This window comes from Labeo rohita, chromosome 4 (assembly GCF_022985175.1).
Source record: "Labeo rohita strain BAU-BD-2019 chromosome 4, IGBB_LRoh.1.0, whole genome shotgun sequence".
Taxonomy (NCBI): Eukaryota; Metazoa; Chordata; class Actinopteri; order Cypriniformes; family Cyprinidae; genus Labeo; species Labeo rohita.
The window spans coordinates 30172901-30194543 of record NC_066872.1 but is presented as its reverse complement, the minus strand read 5'-3'; the positions used below and the strand labels follow the sequence as shown (position 1 = coordinate 30194543).

At 34.6% G+C, this 21643-nt stretch overlaps 2 protein-coding genes across 2 annotated transcripts in view; one reads left to right on the top strand and one right to left on the bottom strand.

Moving 5' to 3' along the window:
- snd1 (staphylococcal nuclease and tudor domain containing 1) overlaps window positions 1–8307 on the bottom strand; it is a 216723-nt gene extending 208416 nt beyond the window's left edge. The window contains exons 1-4 of the mRNA XM_051107004.1: window positions 8066–8307; window positions 5369–5518; window positions 2094–2214; window positions 1897–1978 (exon numbers count right to left, since the gene is read on the bottom strand). Of these exons, the coding sequence (XP_050962961.1) occupies window positions 1897–1978; window positions 2094–2214; window positions 5369–5518; window positions 8066–8137 (425 nt within the window). The 5' untranslated portion in view covers window positions 8138–8307. The remainder of the gene's footprint in view (window positions 1–1896; window positions 1979–2093; window positions 2215–5368; window positions 5519–8065) is intronic.
- A 4632-nt stretch (window positions 8308–12939) lies between these two features.
- pax4 (paired box 4) lies at window positions 12940–18251 on the top strand. The gene is made up of 9 exons (XM_051107305.1): window positions 12940–13002; window positions 13117–13169; window positions 14181–14311; window positions 14389–14604; window positions 15669–15759; window positions 17351–17488; window positions 17587–17669; window positions 17761–17833; window positions 17905–18251. The coding sequence occupies exons 2-9, from the start codon at window positions 13136–13138 to the stop codon at window positions 18249–18251; spliced, it is 1113 nt and encodes a 370-aa protein (XP_050963262.1). The 5' UTR covers window positions 12940–13002; window positions 13117–13135.
- Window positions 18252–21643: the final 3392 nt, after the last annotated feature.

Sequence of the window (21643 nt, the reverse complement as noted above, 5' to 3'; positions counted from 1 at the left end):
ATAATAATAATAATAATAATAATAATAATAATAATAATAGTAAATGTTTTTGATTTTGAGCAGCAAATCAGAATATAAGAATGATTTCTGAAGGATCACAGAAATAAATTACATTTTGAAATGTATTCAAAAAGAAAACGGTTATTTTAAATAGTAAAAATATTTTTAAAAATGACTGTTTTTGCTGTATTTCAGATCAAATAATTACAGGCTTGTTGAGCAAAAGACACTTTTAAAAAAAAAAAAAAAAAAACATTAAAAATCTTTTGACTGGTAGTGTATATACTAGTAAAGTATTTATTAATATTTTGAATAGCCTTTAAGGTCTCATTGTAATTGTAAGTTTTAGTAATTTTGTTTTGTCATATATGCATGTACATATGTATATATGAATATGTATGCATGTATATATTCATATCGGGTTAGTAACTTATTTTCTTTTAATTAGTCACCAGGGTAATGTCTATAATTACTGTATTTCTTACTTTTTTTTTTAGTTCTACATTTTACCGTCTAATATTTATATTTTAGCTTTAATCTCAGTGGGTGCTTGTACAGAAACCACTATAAACAGTGAAAAATGTGCGTAAGTATCATACTTGCTTGTGTTTGAAAAAACTCAATGCATTTTAAACATCAAAAGCCACTAACCCAGCGATTTTTACAAATACTTATTTTTACAAATGCTGTTATTCATCTAATAATTTATAAAAGTCAACATAACTCCTATCAAACTGGATTTCATTTCGGTGGACCGATAAAAACCCGTACACATCAATTCTCAAATATGACGTTACAGTCTGTCACTTTCACGGGCCCTTGTGAAAATTTCCAATTTTACGTGCAATATTCATCAGATGGTCAGTAAGCAGACTGTGGGCGGCTCAAGGGAGACTAGGACACCGACACCTTTAATGGACACAAACACAAAGCTCACAATATTCAAACCAGCCATTTGGGTTCATCTGGCCGCTTTTTCCGATATGAAAGTCGACGAGACAAAGGACAGATGTTAATACCCGACTCTTATTTAAAAACTCACTCATGTAGTAACAGGCGAGGCTGGTACAGCAAATGTCAAAGAAAAGTCGCGTTCTGCCTATTAAATGACAAGCCCAAAGCTCCAATTATCTAAGCCTTCATAAATTTTAACTACAGGAAATAAGGGGCTGCCAAATCTCAGCAGCCATCTTGAGCTGTCTTTGTCTAGTAAAGTTTTATTTTCCTTCATATTTTCAAAAGTGGGAGCGAAAGCGTGTCAGGGAGAGGAGTGGGCATTCTTCCCAGCTCGGATGTGCCTAATTGAGAGCTGGTGGGCAGAGAGCGGCCCAGGTTTAAACACAACTCCTTTGAAGATTATGATAGCCGATCCAGTGGGCTGTGATGGGCCACAGCAGGCCTGGCTAATGAGAAGGCTGTTCAGGGGCTGTGGAGAGAACAGTGGGCCTAACACCACCGTCTCCTGTGGGGAAAATGAGCCTAAAGCAAACCGATTCCACTGGCAATTGTTCAGGGCCATTTCACAGAGTGGCCCGCATACACATCATTAAGTCCCAAAAGCTTAGGACAATATTACACCGCTTATAGCCAGAGGGAGAAGGACGGACAGACAGGATGTGTAACGAGCAGGTGTGACCAGAAGAGGGAGTGAGAGATCAACCGGAGAAAAATGATAAGCAATAACATCTGATAAAGCCAGAGTGTCTAAGTAACTACAATAAAGGCAAACACTGCCCCCTAGAGGACATATAATGTGTTTTTACAATCAAACCACTGTGGCAACACAAATGACCTCAGCCGAAGGGAAAAACATAGCCAGCATTGTGAAGGCTTTGACAATAGGTGCAAGAACCGTACTGACACCGCCTCAGGAAAGAAAACACGCGGAGTTCTTACTTGTTTCCTCTGATGCCTTCTCTGCGAACTGTGGCGAGACCTTCGGCCACCAGAGACTCTGCGATATTTTCTCCTGAGGTGTCTTTGGAGAGATCACAAGTGTTACTACAACAACACGCTACTATAATAAACACACATAATTTCGATCAGTACTGTTGCAGTGAGAGTCTTTTTTCGTGAACATAAACAGCTCTCACCTTTTCCCAGGTAGACCATGCCGTATTCCCTGCCTTGAGGGGTTTTATTCTCCACGGTGAAGCAGACTTCTTTGCCGATTACCTTCTTGCGCAGAAACTCTCGTGCCTGGAAAGCCCATGGCTGTGTAGAACACACACACACAGCTATTTACAGCCATACAGCACAGAGCAACTAAAAAAAGATTCTATTCACTCTGAGAATGAAAATGTTCTAACTAAAATGTTTAAATCACTTGCAAAAAAAAAGTGATTTAACGGGTGTAGAATTCAAGAAATATAATGGATTTATTTACTAAGTAAAAAGTCACAAGATGCAGAGCAAAAGTGATTTTAGACACAGCGTGAAGCGGAACGTAGACTTAAGTGGTTTTTTAAAGACTTTTATTTTTTTTATGCATTTGGCAGAAGTGAGTTTCTCCGTTATCCAAAGGGACTAACGCTATGTGTTTTACCAGTTCACGCATTACTGGGAAACCTACATCTCAGTGAATACACTGTAGAGCAAACAGTTATAAAAGTTATAAAAGAAAGTAATGCGGAATTAGATGTTAAATTTATTATTAAGGTTTCTAGTCATTTTATAGAGGGTTCCCATAGTATGCACTACAAGACTGATATGTGACCCTGGACCACAAAACCAGTCTTAAGTCGCTGGTGTACATTTATAGCAATAGCCAAAAATACATCGTATGGGTCAAAATTATTGATTTTTCTTTTATGGCAAAAATCATTAGGAAATTAAGTAAAAATCATGTTCCATGAAGATATTTTGTAAAATTTCTAGTGTAAATATGTCAAAACTTAATTTTTGATTAGTAATATACATTGTTAAGAACTTATTTTTGACAACTTTAAAGTTGAGTTTCTCAATATTTTGATTTTTTGCACCCTCAGATTCCAGATTTTCAAACAGTTTTATCTCAACCAAATATTGTCCTATCCTAACAAACCATACATCAATGGAAAGCTTATTTATTCACCTTTCAGATGATGTTTAAAACTCAATTTTGAAAAACTGACCCTTATGACTGGTTTTGTGATCCAGGGTCACATATGATGTAAGTTTGCATAAAGACTTTGATGCAAATGTATGGATGTCGCATTTAATGTGTGATCCTGGAGCACAAAACCATCATAAGTCACACAAGTATATTTGTAGCAATAGCCACAAATACACTGTATGGGTCAAAAATATCAATTTTATGCCAAAACTCATTAGGATATTAAGTAAAGATCATGTTCCAGGGTGAAATATGTTTGATAGAAATACAAATATAAAAATACACACTGGCCTAAGTTGGATTTGTATCGATGATATAAGGTATGACGTGCACATACCTTTTGTTCAAAAGCTTATTATTAATGTTTCTAATAATAAGCGTTTTTTTACGTTTTGGTCTTTTATATTCACAAAGGCTGATTTACTTAATGAAAAATGGTAAAAAGTAATATTTAAACCCTTCATCCAAAAGAATCACCATTGACTACTGACCTAGATCAGGTCTCATGAGCTGCTATGAATATTGCTATATTATTCACATTATCTGAGTTTGCTTATTTCCTAAAATCAAATGTGGATTTATCAGGTGTTTGCATATTAGTTCCGCCCACTACTGAAGGAACCAGCAGTGGCTTCTGCTTTTTCTTAAAGGCGGAATAATTTTGAATCAACTTAATCATTTGACAGGAAAATACAACAAAGAATCCCATTTACATGTTGCATGTAAATTCTGTGGCATGCAAGCCTTTCTCTGTCTTTCTCTTTCTCTTTGCGCGTGTGAGAGAAACAGTGCCCTCTCAAAGCTGATGAAACACTGATCTTTGAGGACAAACTTTAATTAAACTTGACTTAGATGCTAAATTTCTATTGCTTTCCATGTTTACAGATTTTTAGTATTGTTTCTATTTGAATGCATTTGTAAAGTGTGAACACATTAAAAGCATACACTACCAGTCAAAAGTTTTTGAACAGTAAGATATTTAATGTTTTTTAAAGAAGTCTTTTCTGCTCGGCATACCTGCATTTATTGGATCCAAAATACAGCAAAAGGAGTAATATTGTGAAATACTTTCACCATTTTAAATAACTGCTTTCTATTTGAATATATTTTAAAATGTAATTAGTCCTGTGATCAAAGCCAATTTTTCGGCATCATTACTTGAGTCTTCGGTGTCACATGATACTTCAGAAAACATTCTAACATGCTGTTTTCAACATCAGAATAAAAATAATAATAATAATAATAATAATAATAATAATAATAATAAATGCTTTTAAAATAGCAAATCAGAATATTAGAATGATTTCTGAAGGATCTTGTGACTGGAATAATGATGCAAAAAATTCAGCTTTGAAATCACAGAAATAAATTCAATTTTAAAACCGTTATTTTAAATAGTAATAATATTTCAAATATTCATGGATTAAATAAATGCATGCTTGGTGAAAGGAGACTTCTTTAAAGACATAAAAAAAACAGTCAAGACTGTTCAAAAACTTTTGACCAGTAGTGTAAATAATTTTTATAAGAGACAGTGACCTCAACTTCCATTTTACATCAATTTCCCATGAAGCTTTTTATTTTACCAGTCTTAAGTAGCATGGGTATATTTGTAGCAATAGCCAAAAATACATTGTATGGGTCAAAATTATTGATTCTTCTTTTATGCCAAAAAATCATTAGGATATTAAGCAAAGATCATGCTCCATGAAGATATTTTGTAAGTTTCCCACCTTAAATGTATCGAAACTTAATTTTTGATTAGTTACTTGCATTGCTAAGAACTTAATTTGGACAATTTTAAAGGCAATTTTGTCAGTATTTTTATTTTTTTGCACCCTCAGATTCCAGATATTCAAATATTGTCCTATCCTAACAAAAAAAGCTTATTTATTCAGCTTTCAGATGATGTATAAATCTCAATTTAAAAAAATTGACCCTTATGACTGGTTTTGTGGTCTAGGGTCACATCTTATTTTATTGCTTTTTTTGAGTGGATGGAAATGCTGCTTGATTTGTAATTGGAATTAAAATGTTTCAGCAATATTTAGATTTTTCACAAAAAAAACTGAAATGTTCTGTAATAAAATTTGTAATAAAATAATATAACAAAATAAAAATAATAAGTATTTTGTTTAGAAAACATGGCTAATAAAGTTGCTTACTGGAATGTGACCCACAAAAAAAAAAAAAAAAAAAAAAAAAAATCACTGCATACACAAAAAAGAAATTCAAGGATCAGAGAGAGCATCTCTGTTTAGGGTTGATGTTTACCTCATCTGGTGTGTCCTTGGTATCTGGTTGACCCTGAACTGCACGACGGGCGAGAGCTCCGGCTCGGATGTTACTCAGGTTGATCTGCCGTTCTGGAGGGGGTCCTCCTCGCGGCTGACCCCTAACGATGACAGCACAACCAGACAAGACCTGCAAAGCAAAACAAATCAATGTGATTGCTTATATAACGTTTCATAAACAGTCATCATTCCACTTATGTCAATAATGGAGAGTTGCAACTGTACTCGCATTTGCCAATGCATGATACAAACAATCAATCAGCAAGTCAAACACTAAATGCCTGAGGGATCTGATTTAGGCCACAATTCCTTTAGGACCTGCTTGTTTGTGTTTGGCCAACAACTATTACACCCACTAACCAAAGACAACAATAGTGAAATAATCACTACTGTGTTAATCACAGCATGACGCCTCAGCCTTAACAGCCCTAAACAAACACAACTTAAAACCCTCAGGGGAGACCTTGCCCTGCCGAAATCAACGATTACGTGTGTATTCACATTAGCATTTGAATCAGTGCTTGTTCTCTGAGACGTTTGAGGTATTTGCATCACTAATGTTTACAAGCCTCATCACGCTTGTTTTTTGCCTTAAGAAACAGTTGTTACAGAAATCTAGGAGTGGCTTATCCAATCATCTGTCAGATCACTGGCATTCCTCCAAACTTAGACACATTTGCACCATTACGAAATGATTACGTTCATTGACTGAATGATAACACCGATTCTGTATTACTGCCCTCATTCAAACGCACTGATCAAACTTATCAGAGTTATGACTGCACAACCGAGTGTTCTTCTGGGCCGTACTTAAACTTATTAAATGCTAATAAAACAAGAAAAAGGATGCCAAAGAAGGAAGAGTTCATTCTTTCCTTTAGACAGGCACTGAGAGCAGAGGGCCTGCCTAATTACTGACTGTATGAAAGGACACAAGCCTCCGTCGCCACAGTCTCAGGCGGAAAATATCCATGAATTTCCCAAATCCACCATGCTTTGATTTAACAAGGAGTTGAGCAAGAGTGGGAAGCACCCATGCTCATTTGAAATAGTAAAATAAGAGACAGGCCATGATATTTCATTTACAATAACTTACCTTTGCAACCATTTCAAACCAGTGTCAGAAATGTTTTATAAGGCTGACATATTAGCCCCATGGAACTGATTATATGTATACGTAAATTATTCAACTAAATCAATTATAAAACATACTTCATAAAGTGCATCCTTTAAATTAATGAAAAGAGGTTATGTTGTTATGTTTAACTGTTTTTTGGCTAATAATAAGTTAGCAAGGTTGTAATGTAGTAACTTAAATTACAAGGATACATTAAGTGACCGTTTTATCCTCAGAAAGGCTATAACAATAACTACAAATTTTAAAACAAACATCTAATATAACTCATAATTAAGTTTAATAAAGCCTGTGCCGGTTTGTTTACATGTAGCGTTTTCTTCCATGCTCCGTTCGTGGTTGGCTAAAGACCTACGTGTCAGTTTCTCCTATCTGCTCCCCCTGAACTCACCAGACCAGGAAAAGTAAACAGTCCAAAACTGCGGCTCACTGCCTGGTTAGGGGGCCTAAGAAAGCTGGTTGCTCACTGAGTCTTACAACAACACAGAAACACTGTACCAGGCGAAGAAACTGAACGAAACTTGGCTCTCGAGCGGTTCCTCAAGCGCCCCAACACACACGAGACCTCACACGTCATGCTATCAGAACAAACCTGAACTTTGAACTTTAGTTCAAATAATAAAAAAGTGTAGTTATACACCATTCATGTAGGTCATTGTAGATTATGACTATGAAAGGTTTCGTTTGAATAGGTGTTTTTTAGCTTCATTCGTTCTTATTCACTGCACACCCATAACGTTATTTCGTAACTTTGTTTACTGCTCCACAACCTGACGGAAGAATTTAACGACTTTTGACCGCAAACAATTAACCTTTACACACATATAGCACTTAGATGTTGATAAATATCAAGCTTAGCAGCTTTTTTACACGCTTAGAAAAGAATCGACTCAGCTAGTGAATCATTTAAACACGCATGAGTCGCCACCTACCGGCGTAAAGATTGCGAACTGACCAGTAAACGAATCTTTTAGTGAACCGATTCAAAAGTTTCGAATCACCAGATTGAATCTGTACGTTAAACCGCAAACTCAAGCCACAAATCTGCGGCGTGCGCTAGTTTTTAAGTTTAAATCAGTGTATGACAAACTCTAGAAGTGTTTAAAAAGCTTCGCTTTTTTAGAAGAGAGTGTTTAACAAACTATCGGAGTTGTTATATGTGCCTCTTTACAAATATGGAGTTGTAGCTGCAAAATATTTAGACTTAGCGGCTCGTGTATATAATGTTTAGCGTCATTTACAACAGCTAATGCAAGACGTCAAAAGTTTAAGGAAACTTTGAATATAATTATTATTGCATAACTGGCCATCTGGATCACAGCTGAAGACCGCTCAACTTCTCAATCTCTGCTCCTCATGGAAACAACTGAAAGCCTCGCCAAAAGTCAAAAGAACTTAAGGAAAAGCGGTAAGCTCCGCAATGCATGTCTGACACCAAAGATCTGAACTTTTGAAGTCTTCCCAATCACTTCTTTCCCAGTGAGCATTGGTGAGTTAGCCAGCACCCCCAGACCAATACTTGTGTCCCGTGTGTTCTCCTACCATCTTCACTATTCCCCTCTGCAGCTGCGAAGCTGGGTTGGGCTGAACTTGTGCCGGTACTGCAGATGCCATGTCCGCTGGGCTGAATGAGTATTCCGTTAGGGAGGGAAGAGAGAGAGGTAAAGGAACCGGGAGAGTCCTACGAGACGCCTCTACTGTGAGCCGAGGAAGGGAAGAGAGACTGAGCACGACTGATCACGCTTTGCTTAACCGGAAGCACAGCGTGAGGATGTACACGTCGAAATGTTGCACTTCCTCGGTCACAGCGTCACACTCGTGCGCTGAATGGGGAGATTTGCTTGTGACGTTAGAATGCGAGTGATGACATCCGGTAAGTGGGGAGGTGCGACACGTCAGCACAGATTTGAAAAAAGTGTGTGCACATATTCACAACACACCCCCTAAAATGTTGAAGAATTTTAATGAATTTAAAATTAATTTTCTGACTTGGCTACTGTTTTATTCATACTTATTTTCTTTACATTACTTGGCGCATATGACTTTGACTAAAAAATGGGCCTAGATATTTTACCTACTGGAGATTTAAACGTGGAGACGCAAACCTGCAGAAATAAAATAAATAAATAAACAAATAAAGTTATTTTAATTACATTTATCCAAGAATTTGCGTGTTTTTTTACATTATCATTTGCTGTGTTTATTTTTATCTTTATTCTTTTTTAATTTTAGCATTTATTGTTTTATTTATATGTTTATGCATTATTTATTCATCTATCTATCTACTTTTATGTGTTTAACATGAAAAGTAATGTGCACTGCTTGTATGTACACTAAAGATATGGGCCTAGATACACTGTAAAAAATAAAAAACACAATTTGTTGAGTCAGCTTAAAATAATTTGTTACCCTGCTGCCTTCAAATTTGAAGTTCAGTCAACTAAAATAAGTTTAGTCAACTTAAAATGTTAAGTTGTCCTAAGTAACAACTTAGATATTTGTGTTTGCTAAACTTAACAGATGGGTAAGTAACCCAGCTGCCTTAAAATTTTAAGTTGAATTAACTCAAATATCTAAGTTGTCACTTAGTACAATCTAACATTTTTTTGAGTTGACTGAACTTAAAATTTTAAGGCAGCCAGGTAACAAATTATTTTAAGTTGACTCAACAAATTGTTTTTTTACAGTGTAGGCTATATTACTGGAGATATAAATATGAGGAAACAAACTTGCAGAATTAAAATAAATAAATACAATAATTGTTATTTTAATTTGTTAATTTGAGTTGAATCAACTTAATATTTTAAGGCAGCTGGGTTACTTACCCATCTGTTAAGTTTAGCAAACACAAATATCTAAGTTGTTACTTAGTACAACTTAACATTTCAAGTTGACTAAACTTATTTTAGTTGATTGAACTTAAAATTTTAAGGCAGCAGGGTAACACATTATTTTAAGCTGACTCAACAAATTGTGTTTTTTATTTTTTTTACAGTTTATCATCTATCTATCTATCTATCTATCTATCTATCTATCTATCTATCTATCTATCTATCTGTCTATCTATATACCTTCCTGTGTTTAACATGAAGATGGGACGGACGTAACTGTCACTGGTTAAGAGCGCACGTAAAAAAAACGTCAGATTTTTATGCCTATGTAAGTTATTGTTCCCACTTTAGTATGTAAATTGAAATTATTCAATTAAAAAAACACAATAGAAACTATTAGCACTATTAAATATAAGTGCCTTAAAAACAAAACTCTTTGTAATCCGTATTTTAATAAAGGGGAATTATTTTCAATCCATAAAACATGTCGATAATGCATACGATTTGATCATTTAAATATGTAATTTAGTTTACCCGTCTCCCGCATTATATAACTTATTATTATTATTATTAATATTAGACGTTGAGACATTTAAGTGTTGCTTTGATTAATTGTAATTTGGATTTTGGAAGTACGTGTGTAATAATTTAATTTAACACATTAACAGTAGGTGTGTAATATATTGTTGAATGCGTCACGTTGACACCGAAACTGAAACCACTTTATTATGATTTTACGTTCTTTAATTAGTTACTAATTCGGTGGGTTTCATAATTATGCATGCATCATGACTGACATTCATGATTCGACATTAATAAAAAGACTTTCATTCTGTATGAATGAAATGAGAGCTCAATCTCTGTATGGAGCACCGTGGACAATAATGTTGCGGAGGCGATTACTGACCACTAGATGGCGCTATTTAACAAATATTACGTTTTGCTTTGATTTATAACCCAATATTGCGCGTCTCCATGCTTAGAGTAAAGCCTGTGCGTGAGACTTGGTTGACGTTGTCCTTTTGTCTTATGATTAGCTCATGAACTTATGTTCAGAAGAAGTACCCAAATACACTGGAAGAATCGGGTTGCTGGAACAACTAGAAACGTCCAAGCTGCTGTGACTTGAAATGATCTTATAATTTATTTTACAATAGCCTACTTATTTTTATCTAAAAATGAAAACACATTTTATGAAATGGAAGTCAAATCGGACATATATTTGGACATGTCATAATATGGACATAAAGTAGACATGTATTCACGCCCACAACCATACAGTTATAATTTAGCCTTTTGATTGTCAGTTTACTTGATTAACACAAAGACCAATCTGAATCGCTTAATGTTACAAGGGAGCTTTTGAAACACTGGCCGTTCATTGTCAATTAAAAATACTCGGATCAATGCGCGCAAGAACCTAAACATAACTTCCTTTGCATCATCCTGCAATCATACAGAAACAGAAAAAGTGCATGATATTCATCCCTTCATGGTCATATTGGCATACAAAGGTACTGTGTAAGATATTAAAAGTTTACTTTTATTCTGAACGGTCCCCAGTCTCACTGGAAAGCATAGATTGAACTGTTACAATGCTAATGTGTGCATGGATAACCAAGAGCTTTGAATAAGATACAATGCAACTTTTTAAACAATTACGTAATTCGGTTAAAAATTTGGGGAGGAAATGTGAGACATCAGATCTTCATCTGCACTATTGCACTGGCACAGATGTGCATTTCCTCATTTTTAAGACACCCATGGGTGCGAACAGTGAGAACTAAAAAGGAGATTTCTATGATTTAACGTTAGTGTCAGCAAAAAAAACCGTGATCTCTTAATTTAAAGCTGCATCCTAGTATTTGAATGGCTGTTTGAATAGTGCACAACACGTGTGCGCGTTTGGAGAGCTCCAAGTGCACATTTACGCGGGTGTAATAATCAAGTTTACGTCTATAATTCAGAGCTCAACATGGAAAGATTTAATATTTGGAATGCTTTCTTGATTTCTGATGGCACAAGATTCGTAAATATATCAAGATCGTTTTGATTTAAAGGTTTCAACTGTAAACGTTCCCAAAGTGCCAGACAAATTTGCGCACTGAGAGGATTTCGTCATTTTTTAGCTCATTTTTGAAGCGTTAACTCGTTGCATTAGCTAGTTTCGTTTAATAAAATGAGCAAAAAAGAACCAAAAGCTGTTTTAAGTAATAAATAAATATGTTATTTGTCTTTTCATCCCGTTGGCAAGGAGATGTTGGCGTTCAAACCGGTCGTCACGTTTATATGCGGACCGTCCAGTCCTGCAGATATTATTATGCAGTAAGGGGTAGTTAATATGTAATTTGCACCATATGGCATTTTAAAATCCAACCTTATTTCCACAATCTTCGATCTGTGTGGATTTACCTAATGATGCCCAATTAGTCATTGAGCAGGACCAAAGATGAGGCTTGTGTGGATACTCTCTCGCTAATATTTGCTCTCCAAATATTTCCTTTGAAACGTTTACAACACATTTTATCTGCTGGCGAGACAAGGGACATCTGGGAGGGTTTTCAGCTCACTATTTTTATAAATAAAACCACAATTGGTGCACATTTGCCCCTGTGACTCTATTTGTTCATGCTTGAAAGAAAATGTAATAAAAGGGGCTCCATGATGGATTTATGATTTATCAAAAGCACTTTACCATATGGCAGTCGTCTTTGGAGCAGGTTTTCAAATGTTTGCTTTAAAAGAACTAAATCTGATTAACATGTAGCCTGCGGTCGTAGCGTGGAAGGATGAAAGATGCGCCAGTCACGTGACCGCCGGAGAGCCTCAATCTCCAGTCGTTTGAGAAGTCAAATCGAGTTTGTAGGCTCATAAATGAGCGCAACATTTCAGAATTATATTTTGGAAGCTGACTGATTTCATATGTGGGCGAGAACTGTGTTTCACACGCGCATTCTGACCATCATGGGACCTGTTCAGCTCTGGGTGGTGCTGAAATCAGACGATCCACACTTGCTGCTCTGTTCGCTCAGCAAAGGCGATGACTCAAACTCAAACTGTGGTTTAGCTAACTGAACATAAGTCCTCTAAGTGGAAATAAGTCTAATACCTACTTTGCAGGCTACCCACACTAAATGTTTGCCTCTCATAGCCTATATGCGCATGCATCTGTCCCGTTGGTGCACACAGTGTGCGAATTACACAGTGACATTTTAAAAGGCCACTGTTTTTAAACGAACTTCTGGGATATTTTAAACGTGTGCTGAATTGAATTAAATGTAAAAGTTTTTTGGAGGCGTATGGAACGGAGAGCGCCCGAAAATAACGTTGTTCTGGTTCACTCTCTCAGAGAAAGCTTGAATTCGGTGCGAAATCCAATCCAAATTTAAATGCCCGTGAAAACGCGTTATAACTAAACATCACAAAAACGTTTAAAAACTGTGTACCAACTCTTGTGATCACTGGTGAGCAGTCACCATCGAGAGTCTGTGTTTACTTTCTTCCTATGCGGACAGCACGTCATCGTCTTGATAAGGGCACTCGGTTATATATAAGAAGCCACGCGTGGGGGCAGAGAGTGGAGGCCACTTGCAAGGACGCATCTTCTTGAAGAAAGAAGAGTAAGAGCATCTAGGCTGTATGAAGAGGGTTAGTCGGCTTTTAATATTCGTTTTGCAATGTGTTTTTTCATGAATTAGATTTCAGGATAATTTAATACGTTAAAAGTTTACTAAAATATAATTTTGATTATTTTTTTGCAAGGCTGCAGGTGCCCGTTGGGATGTGCGGCGCAAATTCCGATCTGGGAAACGAAGGTTCGCAATTGATCTTTACGGTTCTTTAAATTGCTGTCTAATTGTTGAAAATTCAAAGCTGTGCTAAATTTAGACATTTCGACTCATAAAGTCGTGTAGCTTATAAATGAGAAAAATGTTTATATATAAAGTTATTTACATAACCATGTTTACTGAAAAGACGCAGAAACGCGTTCTCAGAAAAAAAGTATATATATAGTTGTAAACACTGCAAAAAATGATTTTTTACTCATTGTTTTTGTCTTGTTTTCCAGTATAAATATCTAAACATTCTTGAATCAAGATCCATTTACTCGACAAGTAAAATGATTTAAGATATTACGTCTTGTTTTCTGAAAAAAAAAAAAAAAAAGTTAGTTTTTGCTTAAAACAAGCAAAAATATCTGCCAATTAGGTAAGAAAAATAGGCCTCACTGGCAGATTTTTTTTGCTTGTTTTAAGCAAAAACGAACAAAATTGTGATCATTTAAAAAAAAAAAAAAACAAGACAATATCTTAAGTCACTTTATTTGTAAAGTATCTTGATTCAAGAGTTATTTATACTATAAAACAAGAGAAAAATAGGTGACACTTTAGTATAAGGCCTTATAGAACTGTTCTCACTATTAACTAGCTGCTTATTAGCATGCCTATATTAACATATTGGCTGTTTATTAATACTTATAAAGCACATATTCTGCATGATCATATTCTACATCCCAATCTTACCCAATACCTAAACTTAACAACTACCTTACTAATTAATAAGCAGCAAATTAGTGCTTTATTGAGGCAAAAGTCGTAGTTAATGATTTGTTCATAGCGAGAATTGGACCTTAAATTAAAGTGACCGAATAATACAAAGAAAATCATTTTTTGCAGTATAGCCCATATTTTAGGTTTTTGAAATAGCACCGACCCAGTTTTGTACCCTTTTTCTGAGAGTTGTTCAGTTGATTCTGTATGAAATTCCACTTAATCATAAATGCGCAAACCTCCTAATAATGTAGCTTGTGTATGATTATGTGTCAGGGGAAGGGAGTGTGAATCAGCTGGGCGGTGTGTTTCTGAATGGCCGTCCTCTACCTGTCTATAAACGAAGGCTGATGATTGAGCTTGCGAATGAGGGCGTAAGACCGTGTGAGATCTCCAGAATATTAAAGGTACTGAGTACAGTTCTTACTTTATCACGTGTTTGTTTGAATATCAATATGTTGGATTAACAGTGTGCTCTTTGTAGGTCTCCAACGGCTGCGTCAGTAAGATTTTGGGCAGGTTTCAGCGCACAGGGTTCATTGGTCCTAAAGCAACGGGAGGCAGCAGACCCAGACTCCTGACTCCTGATGTCATATCCATCATAGCGCAACACAAGCGGCAGAACCCCGCACTGTTCGCCTGGGAGATCCGACAAAAACTGGCGACGGATCGAGTCTGCAGAGGAGATAAAGTACCCAGTGTAGGTTAAAACTCAGTTGATTTTGGTTGATTTTTCTTAGGTTAATAGCAAATGTTTAAAAATGATTAACATCAAAAGCTGGTGTTGATTCGAATATAACGTAATTTTAAAAGGGATAGTTCACCCCAAAATTACAATTTTGTCATCATTTACATAACCTCATGTCAGCCCAAACCTGCATTACGTTCTCTTCAACATGAGGGTGAGTAAATGATTATATAATTTCTATTTTGGGTTTAACTATTCCCAAAAAAGATGAAATATTAAAATTTGTTGAGAATTTACTAACCTTTAGGCCATTCAAGATGTAGATGAGTTTGCTTAATTGGAACAGATTTGGAGAAATTGAGCATTACATCACTTGCTAACCAGTGGATCCTCTGCAGTGAATGGGTGCCGTCAGAATGAGAGTTAAAAAACAACGGTTAAAACATTCCAGCTGGCACAAGACATCAGTATAACATCACATTGATGTTGGACAGACATTGCGTTTTGACTGAGAATGAAAATTTGGTGAATGAAATCAGTATTTGACGCCAATTTGACATTGACTTTATGTTGGATTTTGGTTGCATAACCTAAAAATAACAAATATCAACATCACGTCAGTGTTGGACATCAAATTAACATTGACTTTAGACGTTGAATTGACATTGAATTTTTGAAGAAAATCACCAATATTGCAACTGAAATTGAACCAAATATCAATGTCTTATGACATTGTGTGCGTGCTGGAATCTTGAATATGAATTAGTTTATTACAAACATGCAGCTTTTCACTTCATAAGACATTAATTGATAGACAGTCTTGAAGATTATTTTGATTAGCTGTTTGGACTCTCATTCTGACGGCACCCATTCACTGCAGAGGATCTGCTGGTGAGCAAGTTCCAATGTTTAATTTCTCCAAATCTGTTCTGATGAAGAAAGAAACTCATCTACATCTTTGATGACTTCGGGGGAAGTCATATCCTACATTTTCAGCAAATTTTCATTTTTGGGTAAACTATACCTTTAAATGCACAATTGCCTATAAAACAGTACTGAACATTTGATGTCATCAGGTGTCTTCCATAAACCGGATTCTTAAGAAGATTCATTTAGATGTGGACATGATGGGCAGTGCATATCCAAATGCAAAACACAATTACTCAGGTAATCTGTTTCATTCAAAATTTTTAATCTTTAAATAGTTTCTGTCTTCTGGGGGGCAGTGAGTAAGTGGGCCTAATATACCATTCAAAAGTTTGTGCACTAAAAAAAAAAAAACTGTGGGTTCAAAACAACCTGGACAAACCCAGTGACTGAGCTGTTTTATGTTTAACTATTGTTTAACCCAGCCGTCAGGTAGTTTTATTTAACTCAACTACTGTTTAAAAATTACTACGGCTGGCTTAAAATGAACCCAAAATAGTTTGTAAACTTAAAATCAGACATGTAATTACTAGAGACTTCAGCAATAATCAAATGGTGAACTTTTAGTAATAGGCAGCTTTTAAAAATGTTTATTTAATTACTCATTTAACTTATTCATTATATCAACTTGTTTATTTATTCAACATATAAGAAGTGCAAGAAATATATTAATTTTTAAGCAATAGTTGAGTTAAATAAAGCTTCTCAGAAGGCTGGGTTAAACACTTCAACCAACCGCTGGGTCAAAACAACTTAATCGCTGGTTTTAACCCAGCATTTTGTGGTCGTTCAGATTTTTTTATACTATGCCAACCAAGGCTGCATTTAGGCCTATTTTAATAAAAATACTGTAAAAACAATAGCTAATATTTTATAATATTATATTACTAATGTTACCATTTAAAATAACCATTACATTGTAACAAATGTAATGTATCCCTAATTATTAAACCTGAATTTTCAGCAGCCATTACTCCAGTTTTTAGCATCACATGATCTTTAAGAAATCATTTTAATATGCTAATTTGGTACTCAAGAAACATTTATTATTGTTTTTAATGTTGAAAACAGTTTTGCTGCTTAATTGTTTTGAGAAAAAAAAGTTTTGAGGAATTGACAGTTCAAAAGAACAGCATTTATTTGAAACAGAAATCTTTTCTAATATCATAAATGTCTTTACTGTCACTTTTGATCAAAGTGTCCTTTATGAATAAAAATATTACTAACCCAAAAGTTTAGAATGATAGTGTATTAAAAAAACAAAAAACAAATCACATAATTCCACTTTTGTTGTTTTACTTATACTAGTTAAAATAAACTTGCTTATATTTAGTAATAGAAGAATATTAATTAAGACAGTTTAAGGGATAGTTCACCCAAAAATGAAAATTTTGTCATTAATTACTCACCCTCATGTCGTTCCAAACCCGTAAGACCTTTAAACATCTTCAGAACACAAATTAAGATATTTTTGATAAAATCCAAGAGCTTTCAGTACCTGCATAGACAGAAACATAACTGACATGTTCAAGGCCATCATTAAAATAGTCCATGTGACATAATGGATCAACCATAATTTTTTAAAGCTACAAGAACACTTTTTGTATGCAAAGGAAAGTTGCGTTGCTGTCTATGCAGTGTCAGAAAGCTCTTGGATTTCATCAAAAATATCTTAATTTGTGTTCTAAAGATGAATGAAGGTCTTACAGGTTTGGAACCACATGAGGTGAGTAATGACAGAATTTTCATTTTAAGTGTAAATGTCCTAACTGTGAAAGTCTTAAATCAAATTTGTCTACTAACCTCCCTCTTGTACTTCCTTTCACCCTAGAGGAACAAGTGGATGAGCAGTGGAGTTTACACACAACAGCTCAGACAAATCAGCAACAAATTAACACGAACCTGCAAGGCACCTCTCATCGCAGCAGAACGGCTTTCACCCCAGATCAGAGCGAGAGGTTAGAGAAAGGTGATCATTTTCAGTCACTTGAATCTCTCTCAGAGTCATCTGTGTGCTGTTATACTGACCTATTATAACATCTCCCCTGCTGGTTTTTGGGCATTCAGAGTTCATCCGTGGTCTTTATCCAGACCTGCTGACAAGAGAAAAGCTGTCTGAGGAGATAAACCTTCCACAGGACACTATAAAGGCAATTCAGATTTAAAACTTAATCTAACAAATGCTTAGTTCCTCAAAAGGGAACATTTGTTATTGACCTGATCTCGATCTTTCGTCTGAAGGTTTGGTTCTCCAATCGCAGAGCGAGGATGAGAAGGGAACAAACGGAAGAATACAGTGACTGTGGATCACTGGGTAAGTGCTGAAGTCTTGCTTTCATTGTAGAATTACACAGTCTGTTATTATAAACGGGGTCTCTTTCGCAGGTGTAACTAGGCCGGGGTTTCTGGGAAGCAGACATGCTTTGATTTCAGTGACAGGAACATCTGGCAGTTCATTGGACGGTTATTTGGCTCATCACACTCAATCTGCTTTCCCACTGGCCCATCACAAAGACAAAAACACTTTCCCATTGGCTCATTTGAACTCGAATGCCATGTCAACATGTCCATTGGATCACACAGAGAGTTTGATGCCACCGTGCCACCATAGCAATGAGGAATCGGCTTACCGATTGGTGCCGTTTATTACAGATGAAAGGATTTTAATGGCTAATCATTCACAGTGGGCTTCTCATCAAACTCTGACTGGACAGAATGCTTCAATGTTTTAAATTCCAAAATAGAACTTTTAGGAACATTGATGATGTGGACAGTAGAGGGCAGCAAAGGAAAAAAATAGCAGCACTTGTTGTGGATTTAAAAAAATAAAATAAAATTTAAAGACTAAATTTGATTTGTTTTCTGCTAAATGAACAAGAGAAACAAATCATGTCTTTGATATTTTGGTTGTATGATTTAAGTGAAAGAAATGAGGAAATGGTTTTAAAATTAAATGGATCAGAAACTTGATTGTCTGATTACATTCAGATGAAAAATTATTTGTGAAATCAATGGAAATACACAATAAACAGCTAAAAAAAGGAATTTCAAACAACAACAAAACCTACACTGAAAACAAAGTTTTTAATTAGCCACATTTTTCACTTGTTGTCCTATAAAATAACTAAATATTCTTAAAATTAAATTAAAACAGCAAGAGAGAAAAAAAAAAGGAAATTAAACAACAAATCCTACGCTGAAAAAATATCTTAAGTTTTTAGTTAGTCATTTTTTTCACTTAAAATAAAATAATTAAATATTCTTAAAATGAAATGAAAAGCAGAAGCAACTCCAAATATTTAAGACTTGTTTTTATCAGGTATTTATACAAGGTTTCCATAGGTTTTATGAATATTAAGACATTGTAAGACCAAGTATTTAAGGATGTTTAGATATTTGAACTCCAAAAAAAAAAATATATATATATATATTTTTTTATTTTATATTTTATTTAAATAATTAAACCTTTATTTTATTTCATTTCATTTCATTTTATTTTATTTTATTTTAAAGACCATGTAAGGATGTTTAGATATTTGAACTGGAAAACAAGCAAAATATTGAGGAAAATTTTATTTTATTTTATTTAAATAATTAAATCTTTTTATTATTTTATTTTATTTTATTTTATTTTTTTAAGACCATGTAAGCATGTTGATATTTGAACTGGAAAACAAGCAAAAATATTAAGAAAGATTTTAATTTATTTAAATTTATTTTATTTAAATAATGAAATCTTTTTAAAACAAAATTAATTTATAGGAGAAGCAACTCAACTTTTAAGAAAATTATGTATTTACACAGGGTTTTTTTCCACAGGTTTTATGAATATTAATTTTAAGATTTTTTAAGACCCTTTTAAGACCAAATATTTAAGGATGTTTAGATATTTGAACTAGAAAACAAGCAAAAATATTATTTTAGATTTTAGATTTTTTTATATATATATTTCATTTTATTATTATTATGTATTTATTAATTATTTTTTAAATAATTCATTATTTTAAACATGAAATTATTTTAAAGTAGAAGCAATTTGAAATGGATACACTGTAAAAAATAAAAAACACAATTTGTTGAGTCAACGTAAAATAATTTGTGACCTGGCTCCCTTAAAATTTAAAGTTCAGTCAACTCAAAAAAAGTTTATTCAACTTGAAATGTTAAATTATACTAATTATACTAATTATACTAACACATTTGTGTTGAATCAACTTAAAATTTTAAGGCAGCTGGGTTACTTACCCATCTGTTAAGTTTAGCAAACACAAATATCTAAGTTGTTACTTAGTACAACTTAACATTTCAAGTTGATTAAACTTATTTTAGTTGACTGAACTTCAAATTTTAAGGCAGCAGGGTAACAAATTATTTTAAGCTGACTCAACAAATTGTGTTTTTTATTTTTTACACCGCAGTACATGCGCCAAGATCCCTGCTATTCAGTTTTGTTGTCAGTCTTGGCCTTTAAGGCCATTGGCACTAGTATCTGCATTGATTTACATAATGTCTTACATACTACATAGTTAGTACTTTAGTGCGCACTGTCTCTCGGTCTTTCTCAGACCACCTCTGTCAGGTCATCTGGTAAAAAATCTCTCCTGTGAGCATTGGCCTAAACTCACATACTTCTACACGGTGAGTGAACAAGATCAACACTTGGACACAAACCAGAATGCTTCAAGCGTTAGCAGGGAGTCTGGACAACACTGACAAACACGCAGAGGTCAGGCTCGCAGGCTTATTTCTAATATAAATGCAATTAATCTAAAGATGGTGGTGTTTATTTTCAACATTAGGAAGATCAAACACATAAACCCTATGGGATTCCCTATGTACACACAGTAGAAAGCTCTATAAAGAAAATATGCGCCACATTAACAAGATGCTCAGAAATAAATAAAAGATTGGAGAGAGTCATTATACGCGCAGTTAACAAACCACTGAAGCAAAGAAACGACTTCAAATGATTAGTCTCTTAGAGATTTTGGAGTGGAAATGTGGTTTTCTCGTGATTTAAACACAAAACCTCTGTTTTACTGTACATCGGAGTCCTATAGAAGATCAGACGCCTTGTGTCTGTTCCAGTGGTTTCCAACTCTTGTCCTCTGGGACCCCACAACAGCATAATTTGTTCCAGCCTTGAACTAACACATCTGATTCAACAATAATCAGCCGTCGCTGGATTAATTGAATCAGGTGTATTAGTTTAACCTCGCATGGCCGCGAAAATCCATCACGGAGCTGGAGCTGAAACGGCTTATTCATGAAAGCTCGTCCATGATTGCTTCAACATACTGTCCGCCTGCTCCCGTTTGACTCAAGTAAATGCTTTATGAATTCAGTTCGCTTTTCAACAGGTTGAACTTTGACCTTTGACCCTTGCTGATTTAAGAGCCCTGAAGGAAACAGGAAACTATTGGTTTGGGTCTGCGTGACCTTTTTTTCATCACACGTCCTTTTGTATCGCCCATAGAGGAGGTTGTATTCATCAGCTATGGTTCGCCTGAACACAACCTGCTGAAAGCAAACCGACACTCACTCGGGATGAAACATCAGATCTGAGCAAATGGAAACCATTAGGCTGTGGAAAGTACAAATTCATTAGCATATCAAATGATCAGCCTTTTTTTCATTTAATAGCAGTGTTATTTAAGTACTACTACTTTCTACTAAGTTGTCTTGGAGAAAAGCATCTGCTAAATGTATAAATGTAATTTTTTGAATATTTTGGATTAGCTTTCTTTAAATTTCTATTTCTAAAAAAGTTTTAGTCAATTTGTTTTGGATTAGCTTTCTATATACATTTTCAAAATTAGTCAATTTGTTATGTGCTTTGTCATTTTTATATTATTTTTATTTTTTTTTTATTACCAATAAAAATGCAACACTACAAATTACCAACTGTTATGTGCTTTTGACATTTTTTTCTTAAGCTTTATTTTCTTTTTCTTTAAGCTTTATTTTTTCTTTTAGTTACAACAACTTATTTCAGTTAGTTACCAATGCACATTTTTATGTTTATTTAATATTTATATGAACTTTATTTAAATTCACAAAATCAGATTTTTGAGGTGAGTGGGAATTGCAAAAAAAAAAAAAAAAAAAAAAAACCCTTTTGTAT